Here is a 21,475-nt window from a genome sequence, read left to right on the forward strand (position 1 = left end):
TCCAACCCTTTACGCTTCCCTCCCACCTGGCTTCACCTATCACCTTCTAGTTGGCCATCTTCTCCCTCATTTTTATTCTGGAATCTTCTCCCTTCCTTTCCAGTCCTGAAGAAGGATCTCAGCCCAAAATATTGACTTTTTATTCACTTACATATATGCTCCCTGACCTACAATTTCCTTCAGCATTTTGTGTGTGTGCCTTGGATATCCAGCATCGCAGACTTTTTCATGTTTGTAGTTTGTAAATAGTGTCAGATACATGTACTTATATTCAAAAAGCAGTGATGTTGTCACTAATTGTTGGTGAGAAATAAGCAGTAAGACAATTCAGAACTGTTCCGTTCACTGTGGTTTTAAGCATTCAGGCTTGGAGATGCCAGAAATGCCAGGAGTAAAAATGAAACTATTCCACTATTTTGACAATGTAGGAACTACGAAAAATCTGAAGGTACTGACAATGTTACAATCAAAATTAAGATTTGGAGGATGGAATAGTCCGTAGCCTTCTATGCAGGCAGTCCACCACCTACACGAGGTGTTTGCACTGATTTTTTTTTCATTTACAGTCAATCAAAAGAATGTAGCAGTGAACATTGAATTCCTTCATCAATAATGCCTAGGAACTATAGATAACCCCTACTTTTATAGTATGGTAGTAGTGTTGACAGTGTTCCAATTTGTTTGTATTTTATTTAAATACATAATTTGTTACCAGTTACATTAAATGGTAGATTATCTTTTTTGTACCTTTTTAACTATTTCCATAAAACTATGAAAAATTGAGGTGGTGGCTTAATTGGGCCAAATTGTACTGGTCCCAATATGTCCCAATTAATTGGCATCTTCTGTATTTAAAACTTTTGATAAAATTCCACATATCATGGCATCACTCACGTTAATAATTTCTCTACACGACTGCCTGGAGATCCAATGATTTCTCCCAGAGTGACAAAAATCTGACCAAGGAAATCCTGAAAAAATAATTGTGGCATTAAGTATCAGGTTAAATGCAGTAAAGTGGCATTTGCCATCACTTCAATGGTACACCTATTCTGAATTTAAACCATCATCATGACAAGTTATATCAAATATAATTTCAGATATAACCCTATAATCTTAGAAAACAGAAGATGTATTAGAATATCATCAGTCATAACGCTACATAATGATTATAGTGGCGAATGAACTGCAGGGGAGAAATTCAACACCGTTCAACACATTACGTTGCAGCACTGCATTTCTCAGGTATATTATGTAATATACTTTGGTATCAGTTTGACTCTCTGAACCAGAAAGCAAGTATATTTATGGTAATGTGATTTTTAAGGAAGAAAAGACAGTAATAAAGAGATTTATGAAATATTTCTTAAGTTGATTATAATTACAGTATCAAGGAAAGCTTTTCAGCAGTGCAGACAGGCAAAATTATCTCCACTGAACTGTCTGCACATGCAGACTCCTCCCAGTCTCCAACCTGCTAACAGGAGTTACCTGCCACTCATTTCCAGCTTAACACCTGCAGCCTATTTAAACCCACCTCTCAGCCACAGACTTTGTTCACTCATACAAACCAGCCAGCCTCAACCAGTCGCTCCTAGCCTTCAGTTACCTTGTTGCCTTGACATGTTGAGTATCTGTTCTCTCTTGTTTAGTGGCCCCTTGTGGCTTGAAACTTTGCAGTTTATTAGGAAAGTATTGTTTACTGCTAAAATCATTTCCACTGCTCTGCACTTTGGTCAAGCATCACCTACATTTCCTGACATTGTGCTTTTTAATGTACTTTAAACTTTAATTATTTATTTTTACATTATACATTAACATTATGTACTATAGACATCTATTAAGACAAGTTTGTACATTTAATGGAACGACCATGTAATGTTTTAAAATTTCATGATTCTGTGGTGAAAAAGCTGCATCCAACCATGACAGTGGGAAAAGATGTGGTTGGTTGGGAGAAAGGTAGGGAATGCTGCAGAAAAAAATGCACAAAGCATTCAAAAAGTAAGTGAAGATCACAGAATATAGAGAGGGGGTGGTGGTGGTGTTTCTTGGGAGGGAGTAGGTTTATCGAAGAGCAGTATTGAAGGGAACCCATGTTTGGCAGAAGACTTATTATAGTGGACACCCAGTGAAATAGCCCTGATATCCCTATAAAATTATCATTGAAAACACCATTTCGCTACACAATCCAGCAACACTATGAACAACAGGAATTTTGCAGATGCTGGAAATTCAAGCAACACACATCAAAGTTGCTGGTGAACGCAGCAGGCCAGGCAGCATCTCTAGGAAGAGATGCAGTCGACGTTTCAGGCCGAGACCCTTCGTCAGGACTAACTGAAGGAAGAGTGAGTAAGGGATTTGAAAGTTGGAGGGGGAGGGGGAGATCCAAAATGATAGGAGAAGACAGGAGGGGGAGGGATGGAGCCAAGAGCTGGACAGGTGATAGGCAAAAGGGGATATGAGAGGATCATGGGACAGGAGGTCCGGGAAGAAAGACGAGGGGGGGGGGAACCCAGAGGATGGGCAAGAGGTATATCCAGAGGGACAGAGGGAGAAAAAGGAGAGTGAGAGAAAGAATGTGTGCATAAAAATAAGTAACATATGGGGTACAAGGGGGAGGTGGGGCCTTAGCGGAAGTTAGAGAAGTCGATGTTCATGCCATCAGGTTGGAGGCTACCCAGACGGAATATAAGGTGTTGTTCCTCCAACCTGAGTGTGGCTTCATCTTTACAGTAGAGGAGGCCGTGGATAGACATGTCAGAATGGGAATGGGATGTGGAATTAAAATGTGTGGCCACTGGGAGATCCTGCTTTCTCTGGCGGACAGAGCGTAGATGTTCAGCAAAGCGGTCTCCCAGTCTGCGTCGGGTCTCGCCAATATATAAAAGGCTACATCGGGAGCACCGGACGCAGTATATCACCCCAGTCGACTCACAGGTGAAGTGTTGCCTCACCTGGAAGGACTGTTTGGGGCCCTGAATGGTGGTAAGGGAGGAAGTGTAAGGGCATGTGCAGCACTTGTTCCGCTTACACGGATAAGTGCCAGGAGGGAGATCAGTGGGGAGAGATGGGGGGGACGAATGGACAAGGGAGTTGCGTAGGGAGCGATCCCTGCGGAATGCAGAGAGAAGGGGGGAGGGAAAGATGTGCTTAGTGGTGGGATCCCGTTGGAGGTGGCAGAAGTTACGGAGAATAATACGTTGGACCCGGAGGCTGGTGGGGTGGTAGGTGAGGACTAGGGGAACCCTATTCCTAGTGGGGTGGGGGGAGGATGGAGTGAGAGCAGATGTACGTGAAATGGGGCAGATGTGTTTAAGAGCGGAGTTGATAGTGGAGGAAGGGAAGCCCCTTTCTTTAAAAAAGGAAGACATCTCCCTTGTCCTAGAATGAAAAGCCTCATCCTGAGAGCAAATGCGTCTGAGACGGAGGAATTGCGAGAAGGGGATGGCGTTTTTGCAAGAGACAGGGTGAGAAGAGGAATAGTCCAGATAGCTGTGAGAGTCGGTAGGCTTATAGTAGACATCAGTGGATAAGCTGTCTCCAGAGACAGAGACAGAAAGATCTAGAAAGGGGAGGGAGGTGTCGGAAATGGACCAGGTAAACTTGAGGGCAGGGTGAAAGTTGGAGGCAAAGTTAATAAAGTCAACGAGTTCTGCATGTGTGCTGACGGTGGGAGCTGAGGGAGACGGGATTGCAGAGTATTGGTGGGGATGGGGAGACGGGAGTCACAACAGCAGCACATAAAGACCCGGCCTGGAGTTCAAGGCTGGAATCAGAGGCGGGAGGGGGGAGGCTGGGGGTGTCAATGGAGAGGGAAGGGTTGGCGTGAGAGGAAGACGGTGTCTCTGAGTACCCAGGAGCTGACGATGGGATCTGAAGTAGACGGGATTGCGGAGTATTGGTGGGGGAAGGGGGGACGGGAGTCACAATAGCAGCACATAAAGACCTGGCCTGGAGTTCAAGGCTGGAGTCGCAGTTGGTGGTTGCGCAATCGCTGTGAAGGTGTCCATGGTCGACTGCACCTCTTCCTAGAGATGCTGCCTGGCCTGCTGCGTTCACCAGCAACTTTGATGTGTGTTGCTTGAATTTTCAGCATCTGCAGAATTCCTGTTGTTTGCGTTTAAATTCACTACTGCGAAGCCTCTTCCGGTGATGCCTACACCGAAGAAGTTTAGATCTTCTCTTCGACGGGAGTTCAGTGAAACCATCTCTCACTGCTCCTCATCTGTAATTTCTTCAGCTCTTCAACTTTTCGACCAGACTTTGACTCAGACTCGCTATCACAGCCATATATCCTTTCTTGGAACGTGCCTCCGTCGCCAACTTACTCCAGTTGGCTTTAGGATTCGTTTCCAAGCCTCTCAATTTGGACCTTCTGAGGATCCCAGGTACTCACATTTTATTGACTCTGCCTCTCGCCGCTTCTCCCGTCAAGCTCTGAAGGCGACTCTCTCCGCCATGAGGAGGTACTTGGTGTCCCTATCCCAGACCCTTCCACACCTTCGGGACACTTTCTTCGCCGTCTGTAATGGTCCTACCCGTAATTTCATCCTCCGTCGGATTCATGCCTGCAATCGCCATTTTTTTGACTTTGTCATGTTAAGCAAAGATCGCAAGATCCTACATCTACGAACTCCAGAGCCTGCTGGCCCTGAAACTAGCAGGCATGAACTTCAGATTGCCTCTGCCATTGATCTCGCCGGCTCCAACACCTCAGGGCATATTCAAACCCGGACTCCAGCAACGACCATGGACACCTTCAAAGTGATTGCACAACCACCAACTGCGACTCCAGCCTTGAATTCCAGGCCGGGTCTTTATGTGCTGCTATTGTGACTCCTGTCTCCCCTTCCCCCACCAATACTCTGTAATCCCGTCTCCTTCAGATCCCATCGTCAGCTCCTGGGCCCTCAGAGGCTCCATCTTCCTCTCACCCCAACCCTCCCCTCTCCACTGACACCCCTAGCCTCCCCCCTCCCCCCTCTGATCCCAGCTCTCATCCGTGCCGGGTCTTTACCATTCCCTCCCACCTTCAACTGTCGGAGGCAGAACGCTCTGTCCTCAGTAAGGGCCTCATGTTTGTCCCCCTTCGCCCACACCTCAGCGAGTTCCGTGTTCGCCATGATGCGGAACTCTTCTTCCACCGTCTCCGTCTCCGAGCCTACTTCTTCGGCAAGGACTCTTCCACCCCCACCGATGACCCCTTCTCCCGTCTTCAACCCTCCTCTTCTTCATGGACACCCCGCTCTGGTCTTCTGCCTGCTCTGGATCTCTTTATCGCTAATTGCCGACGGGACATCAACCGTCTCGACTTCAACGCAGCTTGTCCCCATTCCAACCTCACTCCTTCGGAACGCTCTGCTCTCCACTCCCTCCGCACTAATCCTAACCTTATTATTAAACCTGCCAATAAGGGGGGGTGCTGTTGTAGTCTGGTGTACTGACCTCTACCTTGCCGAGGCACAGCGACAACTCGCAGATACCTCCTCTTATTTACCCCTCGATCGTGACCCCACTAAGGAGCACCAGGCCATTGTCTCCCACACCATCACCGACTTTATCCGCTCAGGGGATCTCCCATCCACTGCTACCAACCTTATAGTTCCCACACCTCGCACTTCCCCTTTGTACCTCCTACCCAAGATCCACAAACCTGCCTGTCCTGGCCGACCTATTGTCTCAGCTTGCTCCTGCCCCACCGAACTCATTTCTGCATACCTCGACATGGTTTTATCGCCCCCTGCTCAATCCCTTCCGACCTATGTTCCTGACACTTCTCACGCTCTTAAACTTTTCAATGATTTTAAGTTCCCTGGCCCACACCGCTTTATTTTCACCATGGATGTCCAGTCCTTATATACTTCCATCCCCCATCAGGAAGGTCTCAAAGCTCTACGCTTCTTTTTGGATTTCAGACCTAATCAGTTCCCCTCTGCTCTGTCTAGCGGAATCAGTCTTTACTCTTAATAATTTCTCCTTTGGCTCCTCCCACTTCCTCCAAACTAAAGGTGTAGCTATGGGCACTCGTATGGGTCCTAGCTATGCCTGCCTTTTTGTTGGCTTTGTGGAACAATCTATGTTCCGTGCCTATTCTGGTATCTGTCCCCCACTTTTCCTTCGTTACATCGACGACTGCATTGGCGCTGCTTCCTGCACGCATGCAGAACTCGTTGACTTTATTAACTTTGCCTCCAACTTTCACCCTGCCCTCAAGTTTACCTGGTCCATTTCCGACACCTCCCTCCCATTTCTAGATCTTTCTGTCTCTGTCTCTGGAGACAGCTTATCCATTGATGTCTACTATAAGCCTACTGACTCTCACAGCTATCTGGACTATTCCTCTTCTCACCCTGTCTCTTGCAAAAACGCCATCCCCTTCTCGCAATTCCTCCGTCTCCGACGCATCTGCTCTCAGGATGAGGCTTTTCATTCTAGGACAAGGGAGATGTCTTCCTTTTTTAAGGAAAGGGGCTTCCCTTCCTCCACTATCAACTCTGCTCTTAAACGCATCTCCCCCATTTCACGTACATCTGCTCTCACTCCATCCTCCCGCCACCCCACTAGGAATAGGGTTCCCCTGGTCCTCACCTATCACCCCACCAGCCTCCGGGTCCAACGTATTATTCTCCGTAACTTCCGCCACCTCCAACGGGATCCCACCACTAAGCACATCTTTCCCTCCCCCCCTCTCTCTGCATTCCACAGGGATCGCTCCCGACGCAACTCCCTCGTCCATTCGTCCCCCCCATCTCTCCCCACTGATCTCCCTCCTGGCACTTATCCGTGTAAGCGGAACAAGTGCTGCACATGCCCTTACACTTCCTCCCTTACCACCATTCAGGGCCCCAAACAGTCCTTCCAGGTGAGGCAACAATTCACCTGTGAGTCGACTGGGGTGATATACTGCGTCCGGTGCTCCCGATGTGGCCTTTTATATATTGGCGAGACCCAATGCAGACTGGGAGACCGCTTTGCTGAACATCAATGCTCTGTCCACCAGAGAAAGCAGGATCTCCCAGTGCCTTCCTCACCACTGACTCAACCTGAAAGTTAACCTTCATAGAAACATAGAAAAATACGTGCAGGAGTAGGCCATTCGGCCCTTCGAGCCTGCACCGCCATTTATTATGATCATGGCTGATCATCCAACTCAGAACACCGCCCCAGCCTTCCCTCCATACCCCCTGATCCCCGTAGCCACAAGGGCCATATCTAACTCCCTCTTAAATATAGCCAATGAACTGGCCTCAACTGTTTCCTGTGGCAGAGAATTCCACAGATTCACCACTCTCTGTGTGAAGAAATTTTTCCTAATCTCGGTCCTAAAAGGCTTCCCCTTTATCCTTAAACTGTGACCCCTTGTTCTGGACTTCCCCAACATCGGGAACAATCTTCCTGCATCTAGCCTGTCCAATCCCTTTAGGATTTTATACGTTTCAATCAGATCCCCCCTCAATCTTCTAAATTCCAACGAGTACAAGCCCAGTTCACCCAGTCTTTCTTCATATGAAAGTCCTGCCATCCCAGGAATCAATCTGGTGAACCTTCTTTGTACTCCCTCTATGGCAAGGATGTCTTTCCTCAGATTAGGGGACCAAAACTGCACACAATACTCCAGGTGTGGTCTCACCAAGGCCTTGTACAACTGCAGTAGTACCTCCCTGCTCCTGTACTCGAATCCTCTCGCTATAAATGCCAGCATACCATTCGCCTTTTTCACCGCCTGCTGTACCTGCATGCCCACTTTCAATGACTGGTGTATAATGACACCCAGGTCTCATTGCACCTCCCCTTTTCCTAATCAGATAATAATCTGTTTTCCTATCTTTACCACCAAAGTGGATAACATCACATTTATCCACATTAAATTGCATCTGCCATGAATTTGCCCACTCACCCAACCTATCCAAGTCATTCTGCATCCTCTTAACATCCTCCTCACAGCTAACACTGCCACCCAGCTTCGTGTCATCTGCAAACTTGGAGATGCTGCATTTAATTCCCTCATCCAAGTCATTAATATATATTGTAAACAACTGGGGTCCCAGCACTGAGCCTTGCGGTACCCCACTAGTCACCGCCTGCCATTCTGAAAAGGTCCTGTTTATTCCCACTCTTTGCTTCCTGTCTGCTAACCAATTCTCCATCCACATCAATACCTTACCCCCAATACCCCCTCAATTCAGACTGTTCTGCACAAGGACTCCCAGATGCCTTTGCATCTCAAATTTTTGGATTTTCTCCCCAGTTAGAAAATAATCCACCCATTTATTTCTACTCTCAAAGTGCATGACCATGCATTTTGCAACATTGCATTTCATGTGCCACTTTCTTGTCCATTCTCCTAACCTGTATAAGTCCTTCTGCATCCTACCTGTTTCCTCAACACTACCTGCTGCTCCACCAATCTTTGTATCAACTGCAAATTTGGCAACAAAGCCATCTATTCCATTATCTAAATCATTTAAATACAGCATAAAAAGAAATGATCTCAACACTGACCCCTGCAGAACACCACTAGTCACTGGCAGCCAACCAGGAAAGGATCATTTTTTTCCCATTTGCTGCCTCCTACCAATCAGTCAATGCTCTAACCATTTTAGTAACTTTCCTGCAATACCGTGGGCTTTTAGCTTGATAAGCAGCCTCATGTGAGGCATCATGTCAAAGGCCTTCTGAAAGTCTAAATATACAACATCTCCTGCATCCTTTTTATCTATCCTACATGTAAACTCCTCAAAGAATTCCAACAGGTTCGTCAGGCAGGATTTTCCCTGAAGGAAACCATGCTGACTTTGTACTATCTTGTCCTGTGTCACCAATTACTCCATCACCTTATCCTATCATCTTCCGAACCACTGAGGCCAGGCTAACTGGTCTATAATTTCCTTTCTGCTGCCTTCCTCCTTTCTTAAAGTGACATTTGCAATTTTCCAGTCCTCTGGCACCATGCCAGAGTCCAATGATTTTTGAAACATCATTTCTAGTATCACCACAATCTCTAACACTAACTCTTTCAGAACCCTTGGGTGTAGTTCCTCTAGCCCAGATGACTTACGTGCCTTTAGGTCTTTCAACTATTTGAGCACCTCCTCTCTTCTAATAGTAACGGTACCCACATCTCTTCCTTCACACCCTACGACATCTGGTATACTGCTAGTGTCTTCCATAGTGAAAACAGATGCAAAATAACACGTTTAGTTCATCAGCCATCTCCTGCTGCGTTCACCAGCAACTTTGATGTGTGTTGCTTGAATTTCCAGCAACTGCAGAATTCCTGTTGTTTGCGTTTTTAAATTCACTACTGCGAAGCCCCTTCCGGTGATGCCTACACTGAATAAGTTTAGATCCTCTCTTCGACGGGAGTTCAGTGAAACCATCTCTCACTGCTCCCCATCTGTAATTTCTTCGGCTCTTCAACTTTTCGACCAGACTTTGACTCAGACTCGCTATCACAGCCATATATCCTTTCTTGGAACGTGCCTCCGTCGCCAACTTCGTTGTTTCCGAGCCTCTCAATTTGGACCTTCTGAGGATCCCAGGTACTCACATTTTATTGACTCTGCCTCTCGCCGCTTCTCCCGTCGAGCTCTGAAGGCAACTCTCTCCGCCATGAGGAGGTACTTGGTGTCCCTATCCCAGACCCTTCCACACCTTCGGGACACTTTCTTCGCCGTCTGTAATGGTCCTACCCGTTATTTCATCCTCCGTCGGATTCACGCCTGCAATCGCCGTTTTTTTGACTTTGTCATGTTAGGCAAAGATCGCACGATCCTACATCTACGGACTCCAGAGCCTACTGGCCCTGAAACTAGCAGGGATGAACTTCAGATTGCCTCTGCCATTGATCTCGCCGGCTCCAACACCTCAGGGCATATTCAAACCCGGACTCCAGCAACGACCATGGACACCTTCAAAGTGATTGCACAACCACCAACTGCGACTCCAGCCTTGAATTCCAGGTCGGGTCTTTATGTGCTGCTATTGTGACTCCCGTCTCCCCTTCCCCCACCAATACTCTGCAACCCCATCTCCCTCAGATCCCACTGTCAACTCCTGGGTCCTCAGAAGCTCCATCTTCCTCTCACCCCAACCCTCCCCTCTCCACTGACACCCCCAGCCTCCCCCCTCCCCCCTCTGATCCCAGCTCTCATCCGTGCCGGGTCTTTACCATCCCCTCCCACCTTCAACTGTCGGAGGCAGAACGCTCTGTCCTCAGTAAGGGCCTCACCTTTGTCCCCCTTCGCCCACACCTCAGCGAGTTCCGCGTTCGCCATGATGCGGAACTCTTCTTCCACCGTCTCCATCTCCGAGCCTACTTCTTCGGCAAGGACTCTTCCACCCCCACCGATGACCCCTTCTCCCATCTGCAACCCTCCTCTTCTTCATGGACACCCCACTCTGGTCTTCTGCCTGCTCTGGATCTCTTTATTGCTAACCGCCGACGGGACATCAACCATCTCAACTTCACTGCACCTTGTTCCCATTCCAACCTCACTCCTTCAGAATGCTCTGCTCTCCACTCCCTCCGCACTAATCCTAACCTTACTATTAAACCCGCCGATAAGGGGGGTGCTGTTGTAGTCTGGCGTACTGACCTCTACCTTGCCAAGGCACAGCAACAACTCGCGGATACCTCCTCTTATTTACCCCTCGATCGTGACCCCACTAAGGAGCACCAGGCCATTGTCTCCCACGCCATCACCGACTTTATCCGCTCAGGGGATCTCCCACCCACTGCTACCAACCTTATAGTTCCCACACCTCGCACTTCCCGTTTCTACCTCCTACCCAAGATCCAAAAACCTGCCTGTCCTGGCAGACCTATTGTCTCAGCTTGCTCCTGCCCCGCCGAACTCGTTTCTACATACCTCGACAAGGTTTTATCCCCCCTTGTTCAATCCCTTCCTACTTATGTTCGTGAAACTTCTCACGCTCTTAAACTTTTCGATGATTTTAAATTTCCTGGCCCCCCCCACCGCTTTATTTTCACCATGGATGTCCAGTCCCTATATACTTCCATCCCCCATCAGGAAGGTCTCAAAGCTCTCCGCTTCTTTTTGGATTTCAGACCTAATCAGTTCCCCTCTCCCACCACTCTGCTCTGTCTAGCGGAATTAGCCCTTACTCTTAATAATTTCTCCTTTGGCTCCTCCCACTTCCTCCAAACTAAAGGTGTAGCTATGGGCACCCGTATGGGTCCTAGCTATGCCTGTCTTTTTGTTGGCTTTGTGGAACAATCTATGTTCCGTGCCTATTCTGGTATCTGTCCCCCACTTTTCCTTCGCTACATCGACGACTGCATTGGCGCTGCTTCCTGCACACATGCTGAGCTCGTTGACTTTATTAACTTTGCCTCCAACTTTCACCCTGCCCTCAAGTTTACCTGATCCATTTCCGACACCTCCTTCCCCTTTCTAGATCTTTCAGTCTCTATCTCTGGAGACAGCTTATCCACTGATGTCTACTATAAGCCTACTGACTCTCACAGCTATTTGGACTATTCCTCTTCTCACCCTGTCTCTTGCAAAAATGCCATCCCCTTCTCGCAATTCCTCCATCTCCACCGCATCTGCTCTCAGGATGAGGCTTTTCATTCTAGGACGAGGGAGATGTCATCCTTTTTTAAAGAAAGGGGCTTCTCTTCCTCCACCATCAACTCTGCTCTCAAACGCATCTTCCCCATTTCACACACATCAGTTCTCACTCCATCCTCCCGCCATCCCACTAGGAATAGGGTTCCCCTGATCCTCACCTATCACCCCACCAGCCTCCGGGTCCAACATATTATTCTCCGTAACTTCCGCCACCTCCAACGGGATCCCACCACTAAGCACATCTTTCCCTCCCCCCCCTCTCTGCTTTCCACAGGGATCGCTCCCTACATGACTCCCTTGTCCATTCATCCCACCCCCATCCCTCCCCACTGATCTCCCTCCTGGCACTTATCCGTGTAAGCAGAACAAGTGCCACACATGCCCTTACACTTCCTCCCTTACCACCATTCAGGGCCCCAGGCAGTCCTTCCAGGTGAGGCGACACTTCACCTGTGAATCGGCTGGGGTGATATACTGCGTCCGGTGCTCCCGATGTGGCCTTCTATATATTGACGAGACCCAACGCAGACTGGGAGACCGCTTTGCTGAACACCTACGCTCTGTCCGCCAGAGAAAGCAGGATCTCCTAGTGGCCACACATTTTAATTCCACATCCCATTCCCATTCTGGTATGTCTATCCACGGCCTCCTCTACTGTAAAGATGAAGCCACACTCAGGTTGGAGGAACAACACCTTATATTCCGTCTGGGTAGCCTCCAACCTGATGGCATGAACATTGACTTCTCTAACTTTCGCTAATGCCCCACCTCCCCCTCGTAGCCCATCTGTTATTTATTTTTATACACACATTCTTTCTCTCACTGTCCTTTTTCTCCCTCTGTCCCTCTGACTATACCCCTTGCCCATCCTCTGTGTCCCCCCCCCGACCTTGTCTTTCTCCCCGGACCTCCTGTCCGATGATCCTCTCATATCCCCTTTGCCAATCACCTGTCCAGCTGTTGACTCCATCCCCCTCCCCCTCCTGTCTTCTCCTATCATTTTGGATCTCCCCCTCCCCCTCCCACTTTCAAATCTCTTACTAACTCTTCCTTCAGTTAGTCCTGACGAAGGGTCTTGGCCTGAAACGTCGACTGTACCTCTTCCTAGAGATGCTGCCTGGCCTGCTGCGTTCACCAGCAACTTTGTTGTGTGTTGCTTGAATTTCCAGCATCTGCAAAATTCCTGTTGTTTTCCTTGTCCCCCATTATTATTTCTCCTGCCTCATTTTCTGGCAGTCGTATATCCGCTCTCATTTCTCTTTTATTTTTAACATACTTGAAACAACTTTTCCTATCCACTTTGATATGATTTGTTAGCTTGCTTTCATATTTCGTCTTCTCCCTTCTAGATTTTTTTAGTTGCTCTCTGTAGGCTTTTAAAAACTTCCTAATCCTCTATCTTCCCACTAATCTTTGCTTTGTTGTATGCCCTTTCTTTTGCTCTTACAATAGCTTTGACTTCCCTTGTCGGTCATGGTTGTACTATTTAACCATTTGAGTATTTCTTCATTTTTGGAATACATATGTCCGGCACCTTCCTCATTTTTCCCGGGAACACACACCATTGCTGCTCTGCTGACATCCCTGCCAGCAACTCCTTCCAATTTACTTTGGCCAACTCCTCTCTCATACCACTGTAATCTCCCATACTCCACTGAAATACTGCTATATCAGACTTTACTTTCTCCCTATCAACTTCTTCTTAAACAGTGCCTCAGGACTGAAGATGACTTGTTTCCATTTTGTTTTTGAGGTGACATATGAGACCAATTGGATACATTAGACAAGTGGGGAGGTGACTGATTGGGTGTGTGCTTTGGTACTTGGTGAAGTGATGCATTTCTTATGATGAGCTTGTAGTTGTTTTCATAGTGCAGATTTGAAAATTTCAATACCATTCCAAATACCTCATTCTCTTCATTGTGAGATTATCAGCCTGAAATCCCAAGAAGTCAGTGGATTGATGCATTGTCTGAGGAAGTTTTGAGCACATCCTTGAACTATATTTTTGTCCATTTGCTAATTGTATCCCTTGATTGGTTTTAGACTTGTTTTGAGCATATTGGGCATGTAAAGGACATGCCCTATCGAAAGGATCCAACTAATTCCAATTAGACCATCAGTGCCGGTGATGCACTCCTAAGACAGGAAACCTACATTGACTTGCTTATCCTTCCAGTAGATTTGCCACAGAGAGCTGGAGAGGCCAAATCACCAGGTATATTTGAAGCAGAACTTGATAGGTTTTTGATTAGTTAGGGTGTCAAAGATTATGTGGAGAAGGCAGAAGCATGGGGTTGAGAGGGATAATAAATCAGCCATGATAGAATGGGCCAAATGACCGAATTCTGCTCCTGAGTCTCACAATCTTATTCGGAGGAATTTGCAGAGATAGGGTTGTTGGTACCTTTCCTGTGATATGCATAATATAGTATGTTCAGGTCTCCAAAAAATATGAGAAAGCAGGGATAACTGCTAACTATAGACCATGAATTTGGTGCCAAGTTTGAAATCTTGCAATTCATATATCAAATGACCAAAGACACTGTTAGATTGAAGGTGTTAGTGATTGATCTTTACTGAGAGATGGCCCTGAAGCTACAACATTCATGATTTGATCATAACTTGTATGATTGAAAGGTGGTGATGTGCAGTGGCTGCTGGTTGGTGGAAGGAGCCAGCACACCACTTTCAGCTGGATTTTTTGAAAGTCAAACAGGTGACTTCTTTCTGCTGTTTCTGCTCCACACCGTTGCATATTAAACTTTAGGTTCCTTTAGAAAATTAGCACCAGATCAGTTTCCCCCATCCTAATAGATATGCTACTCTATGCATGAGGATGGGACATCATAAGGTTGTCATCAATTATGAACGGTATGCTTGCTGATGTCAGTTTCTCAAAAAATCATCTGGTGACTTCCATTTGTATGTCTATCATATGCATGGAGATTTGGGCTATTGCCTCACAGAGTTTGGCTTTATAACTCCTAGCATATATACACACTCAGCTATGCATTTGAAGTTCAGTGCATTCAGTCGTTAGGAGAGTCAATTTGTGCGAATTCGTATGAAGCCATGTATGTTGTGATGAAATGCTTGTTCATCTTTCACTGCAGTTCACCAGCTTTGTGACCAATTTTCTTTGAGGCTAATATTAAACCAGTTGCCTGTGGAGATCTATTATCTTAAATGCTGACATATAAAGCACAATACAAATAATGTGTTTCACTGGCTACAGACAGGATGCAGATTGACAACGGCTCTTTGAAAGAACTTAGAAATTCTCACTGTAGATAGAGGCTGATTAGTCACAAAAAGATCTGGTTCAGACAGTAAAGGACTGCCTGTGGTGTTGCCTAATGTTTAGTTATTTATTGTACATTTGTTACTTTTCTCCATGCAGACATTTTGCTGAATATAAATTAAGGATACTGAGCAGAAATATTGAGTCATTGGGGTTTATGATACATATATACTGTTTCTATTTATATTTCATGTTCCCATTTCACTTTCTTCTTGTGTACCAAGTACCATTCCCTGGTTTTGCATCCATTATTATGGACTTTAAGGATGTTGCCGGGTCTTGAGGATCTGGGTTATAGGGAAAGGTTAAAAATGTTTATTCCCCAGAGTGTCGGAGGATGAGGGGAGATTTGATAGAAGTATACAAAATGAAGGGCATAGATTGGGTAAGTACAGTCAGACTTTTTCCACTGTTGGTTGAGTGAGACTAGAACTAGCAGTCATAGGTTAAGGATGAAAGCTGGAATATTTATTTATTTATTTGGCAATACAGCATGGAATAGGTGCTTCCGGTTCCGTGAACTGCGCCACCCCAGCAAACGCTCACAACCCCAATTTAACCCTAACCTAACCAGGACAAAAGACAATCACCAATTAACCTACCAGTACGCCTTTTGACTGTGGGAAGAAACCAGAACGCCAATGAAAACCCACACTTTCCACGGGAGGATGTACAGAGCCTATTTATAGAGGATGCCGAAACTGAACTCTGAACCCCAATGTATAACATTATGCTTAGAGGTACATGACCATGGTGCCTTAAGGGGAATCTGAGGGGAACTTCTTCATACAAAGGGCGGTGCAAGTGTGGAACAAGCTGGCAGCGGAAATTGTGGATGTGAGGTTGATTGCAAAGTTTAAGAGAAGTTTGGGACTTTTGGTCGAGACTGGTTTCATCGACAGGTCAGGGGTTTGGAAATAAAATGTTTAGGTTCCAGTATAATATTGAAGTACACTGGTTTGCTACTTACTCCATTAATGCATGGTAAATGTGTTGTGATTCATCAAACGAGAACAGAGTTTATCTACTGACCAAGCCAGAGGTTCACAACTAACTGCACCAAAGACAGACTGCTGATTACCTTACCGTGAACAACTTCTGCACATTTACTCAGTCAGTCCACATCAGGCCAATCTCTTCAGGGGAGGTAAGTTGAGGTTTGTTTATTGAGTGATTTATTGAGATGCAGCATGGAATAGGCCCTTCCGGCCCTTCGAGCTGTGCTGCCCAGCAACCCTCAATTTAACCCCAGCCTAATTACTGGACAATTTACAATAACCAATTAACCTACTAACCGTTATGTTTTTGGACCGTGAGGGGAAACAGGAGCACATGGAGAAACCGCATGTAATCTTTGGTAAGGATGTACAGACTCCTTACAGATGGCATCAGAATTGAATGAACACCAATGCCCTGAGCTGTAAAAATGTCATGCTAACTGCTACATTGCCACAGCGCCTCTGAAGAAGGTAATGAAACTTTAAATAAGCTCAGCTAAGCAAACACTAAAATCTAATGAAAATAAATGCATGTTTGGACTATTTCTCCTCCTTAGCCTAAATGCACATTTCACAGCTGTCAGGTTCTTGGGGCCACATCGGCCAGATTTGGACAGTGAAACTCGACAGGCTACTCAAGCATGTCACTTGGACGAATTCAGTCCTGCCTAGTAGTACTTTCCATTGCTGGTCAAAAGAGGCAGTGCCATAATGAATTGAAATTCCTGTAGCAATCATTTATTCCTCAACAGGGGCCAATCATGAGAAAGACTGCAGTTAATACCATAGAGACTGGGCAATTGACACAGAGACCTTGCAGGCTGTGTAAACATCTTTCACCGACGCATTCCCAGCAGATTAATTTGTTTGTGAAAATCTTGGTGCTTCATCTGTCAGGGAGCAATCTGTGCACGATTCACATTACACCAGATGTTCATGCTCCAGTGCGATATCAATTTCAGATTGGAGGACGGTTCTATTCAAAGTTAAGTGCAATCATGCAGCATCATATTCACTTAAAAGCAATGACCTATTGGACAGGTCGTAAAGTAAGTGATGCCCTTACAACAAGAACAAAACAAGAAATGGCTGAGGTGTAATAAGGCACTTGTCAGAGCACATCTGGAGTTTTGTGAGTAGCCTAAAGAAGCTCCTCCTCATCTCTGTTCTAAAAGGATGCCCCTCTATTCTGAGGCTGTGTCCTCTGGTCTTAGACTCTCTCACCAAAGAAAACATCCTCTCCACATCGATTCTATCAAGGCCTTTCACCATGCGATAGATTTCAATGAGGTCACCACTAACTCTTCTGAATTCCAATGAAAACAGGCACAGAGCCATCAAACATTCTTCATATGACAACCTATTTAATCCTGGATCATTTTTGTGAAACTCCTTGGAATCCTCTCCAGTTCCAGCACATCCTTTCTAAGATAAGGAGCCCAAACAGCTCATACTACTCCAAGTGAAGCCTCACCAGTGCTTTATAAAGTCTCAACATTACCTCTTTGGTTCTTCCTCACAACCGACTCAACCTGCAAACTAACCTTTAGGGAATCCTGCACAAGGGCTCCCAAATGCTTCTATTCCTCAGTTTTTTCGTATTTTTTCTCCATTTTGAAAATAGTCAACCCTTTCAATTCTTCTACCAAAGTGCATGACTATATACTTCTCAACACTGTATTCCATCTGCCATTTCTTTACCAATTCTCCAATCTTTCTAAGTCCTTCTGTAGCCTCTCTGCTTCCTCAAAGCTACCTGCCCCGCCTCCCCTCTTCATATCGTCTGCAAACTTCCCAACAAAACCATCAATAATATCATCCACATTGACATATAACGTAAAAAGAATCAGTTTCAACACAGACCCTTGTGAAACACCACTAGTCATCAGCAGTCAACCAGAAAAGGCTCCTTTAATTCCTACTCTTTGCATCCTGCCAATCAGCCACAGCTTTATTCATGCTAGAATCTTTCCTATAATACCATGGGCTCATAGCTTGTTAAGCAGCCTCATGTGTGGCACCTTTTCGAATGCCTTTGAAAATCCAAGTCCAAAACATCAACCAATTCTCCTTTCTCTATCCTACTTGATATTTCTTGAAAGAATTCCAACAGGTTTGTCAGGCAAGATTTTCCCTTGAGGAAATCATGCTGTCTACAGCCTATTTTATCATGTGCCTCCAAGTACCCTGAGCCCTCATTCTTAATAATCAGCTCCAACATCCTCCCAACCTCTGAGGTCAGACTTACTGGCCTGTAGTTTTCTTTCTTCTGCCTCTCTCCCACCTGGAAGAGTGGAGTGGCATTTGCAATTTTCCAGTCTTCCAGAACCATTCCAGAATCTAGTGATTCTTGAAAGATCATTAATGCCTCCAAAATTGCTTCAGTCACCCCTGTCAGAACTCTGGGGTGTAGACCATCTGGTCCAGGTGACTTATCTACCTTCAGACCTTTCAGTTTCACACTTATGGTAACTTCACACATTTCATGCCCCCAACACCTGGTACTTCCACCATATTGCTAATGTCTTGCACAGTGACGACTGATGCAAAATACTTATTCAGTTCATCCGCCATTTCCTTGTTCCCCATTACTGCCTCTCCAGCGTTGTTATTCAGTGGTCCAATATCCACTCTTTGGTGTCCTCTTTAATATTATTGGCTCGCTTACTTTCGTATTTCATCTTTACCTTTTTAATGACATTTTTAGTTGCCTTCTGTTGGTTTTTAAAAACTTCCCAATCCTCTAACTTCCCATTCATTCTTGCCCTATTATATGCCCTCTCGTTAGCTTTTATGTTGGCTCTGACTTCTCTTGATAGCCATGGTTGTGTCATTTTAACTTCAGAATACTTCTTCCTCTTTGGGATGTAGATACCCTGTGGCTTCTGAATTGCTTCCAGAAATTCCAGCCATTGCTGCTGTGCCATCATCCCTGCCAGTGTAATACTGATACATCTGATTTTAGTTTCTCCTTCACAAAATTTCAGGGTGAATTTGAACAGTTGTCCCTCAGGGTTCTTTTACTTTAAGCACTCTGTTTCATTCACAAAACCCAATCCAGAATAGCTGATCCCCCCAGAGGGTTCAACCACGAGCTGGTCTAAAATGCCAACTCGTAGGCACTCTAGAAAATCTCCCTCCTGGAATCCAGCACCAAATGATTTTCCCAATCTTCCTGCATATTCAAATTTCCATAACGATAGTAACATTGCTCTTATGGCATTCATTTTCTCTCCCATTGTACTTTATAGGCCACATCCTTACTACCGTATACAGCTCCTAACTGGCCTTTTTCCCCTTTCAGTTCCTTCACTCTTTCCACATTGATTGAACCCTTTCCAACCCCATGTCACCTGTAATGATTTGATTTCATTTTTACCAACAGAGCAATGCCTTCCTGCCTATTCTTTTGACACAGTGTGTATTCTTGGACATTAAGCTCCCAGCCATTATCTTGATTTAGTGATTTCTACAACATCATACCTGCCAATCTGCAACTGTGCTGCAAGTTCATCTACCTTATTCTGTGTACTGCATGCATTCACATGCAACACCTTCAGTCCTGTATTCATCCCTTTCAACTTTGTCTGCTTTTTTCATTGCAATTCATCCTATTGGTTGTAATTTTGCCCTATCAATAGCCTCTCTTCAACGCACATGGCTTCTGTTTGTAAACAAGAGAAAATCTGCAGAAGCTGGAAATTCAAGCAACACACACAAAATGATGGAGGAACTCAGCAGGCCAGGCAGCCTCTATGGAAAAGAGTACAGTTGACGTTTTGAGCTGAGACCTTCAGCAGGAAGTCCAAACCTTCATGTTGAAAATAAGATGACAAAACTGAGCAAGATGGTGGGGAGGGCTGAAGAAAGGAGTGGTAGAGTGAGAGTGAGGATGGGTGCTCATTGGGCCCAGTAGGTTCTGAAATCCAGCTGGTAATCGGATAAACGGTTGGAGGATAGGTGGTGTGGACAGAGAAGAATGATATCTCCATTGGAGATCCCTAGTGATTGCTTGGGTTTGGAGGATTGGAGAATTAGATTGAGCATTGGGTGGAGTGATGAGGGAGGGATAGAAGCTGGGACTTCATGGGAATTAGAAACGTTTATTTTCATTTATTTGTTTATTTAGAGATACAGCATGGAGTAGGATCTTCTGGCCCTTTGTTCTGCACTGCCCAGCATCTCCTGACAACCCATCAATTTAACCCTAACCTAATCATGGGACAACTTACAATGACCAATTAACCTACTCAGTATGTATTTGGACTGAGGAAGGAAACTAGGAGACCTGGAGGATACCCAAGCATTCCACAGGAGGACATACAGAGGACACCAGGACAGATGCTCCCGGTTGCAATAATCTTACACTAACTGCTACGCTACTGTGGAGTCAGCTAATCACAGGATCTGAGGAAGTTGGACAATTCCCACCAGGGGTGCGTTAAAAGAGCTACTTTTTAACGGCAATCGAGATGTTGAAGGCAGAAATTCTGATTTGGGGAGTGACCATTCAGTGAGGAGTGATGACTCTGTTGGTAAAAAATGAAATACAAATCGTTAGAAAGAAGTGACACAGGGTCGGAAAATAATGAATCGTTGTGGATATAGGTAAGGAACTGCAGATGTGAGAAGACCCTGATGGGCGTTATGTACAGACCCCCAAACAGTACTAAGGACGTGGTCTACAAGTTAAAAAATGCAGGCCAAATGGGTAATGTTACAATATTATTGGGAAAATCAGGTTGGTGTGGGATTCCAATAGAGGAAATTTGTAGAATACCTACAAGATGGCTTTTTAGAGCAGCTTGTGGTTGAGCTCTCTAGGGGATCAGGTATTCTGAATTGGATGTTATGCAATGACCCAGAATTCATTAGGGAGCTTAAGGGAAAAAAAAACCCTCAGGGACAAATGATCATAATATGATCAAATTTACCCCTAGATTTGAGAAGGAGAAACTGAGGTCAGATGTATCAGAATTACAGTGGAGGAAAGGGAATTACAGAGGCATGAGAAAGGAGCTGGCTAGAAATGATTGGAAAAGAACACTGGAAAAGATTGGAAAAGGATAACAGCAGTGCAGCAATAGCTGGAATTTCTGGAAACAATTTGGAAGGCACAGGATATATACATCTGAAAGTGGAAGAAGTATTCTAAAGGCAAGATGACACAACCATGGCTGATGAGGGTTAGGTGAAAGCCAACATAAAAGCTAAAAAGAGGGCATATAATAGAGCAAAAATTAATGGGAGCTACGGGGAATGGGAAGCTTTTAAATAACAACAGAAGGCAATTAAAAAGTTATTAAGAAGGTAAAGATGGAATACAGAAGTAAGCTAGTGAATAATTTTAAAGAGAACACCAAAAGTTTCTTCAGATACATAAAGTATAAAAGAGAGGTGAGAATGGATATCGGACTGCTGGAAAATTTTGCTGGAACGGTAGTAATAGGGCACAGGAAGTGGCAGATGAACTGAATAAATATTTTGCATCAGCCTTCACCGTAGAAGACAGTTGAGGTATGGTGGATGTTCCAGGTGTCAGGGGTCATAAAGTGTGTGAAGTTACCATA

The 21,475-nt window shown here is 45.4% G+C and overlaps 1 protein-coding gene across 1 annotated transcript in view; it reads right to left on the minus strand.

Moving 5' to 3' along the window:
• The window catches only part of LOC140210888 (copine-9-like), a 562,459-nt gene that overhangs the window by 270,870 nt on the left and 270,114 nt on the right, over window positions 1-21,475 (minus strand). Inside the window, exon 6 of the mRNA XM_072280144.1 lies at window positions 895-971. Within this exon, the coding sequence (XP_072136245.1) occupies window positions 895-971 (77 nt within the window). The remainder of the gene's footprint in view (window positions 1-894; window positions 972-21,475) is intronic.

Source organism: Mobula birostris, chromosome 16, assembly GCF_030028105.1.
Source record: "Mobula birostris isolate sMobBir1 chromosome 16, sMobBir1.hap1, whole genome shotgun sequence".
Lineage (NCBI taxonomy): Eukaryota > Metazoa > Chordata > Chondrichthyes > Myliobatiformes > Myliobatidae > Mobula > Mobula birostris.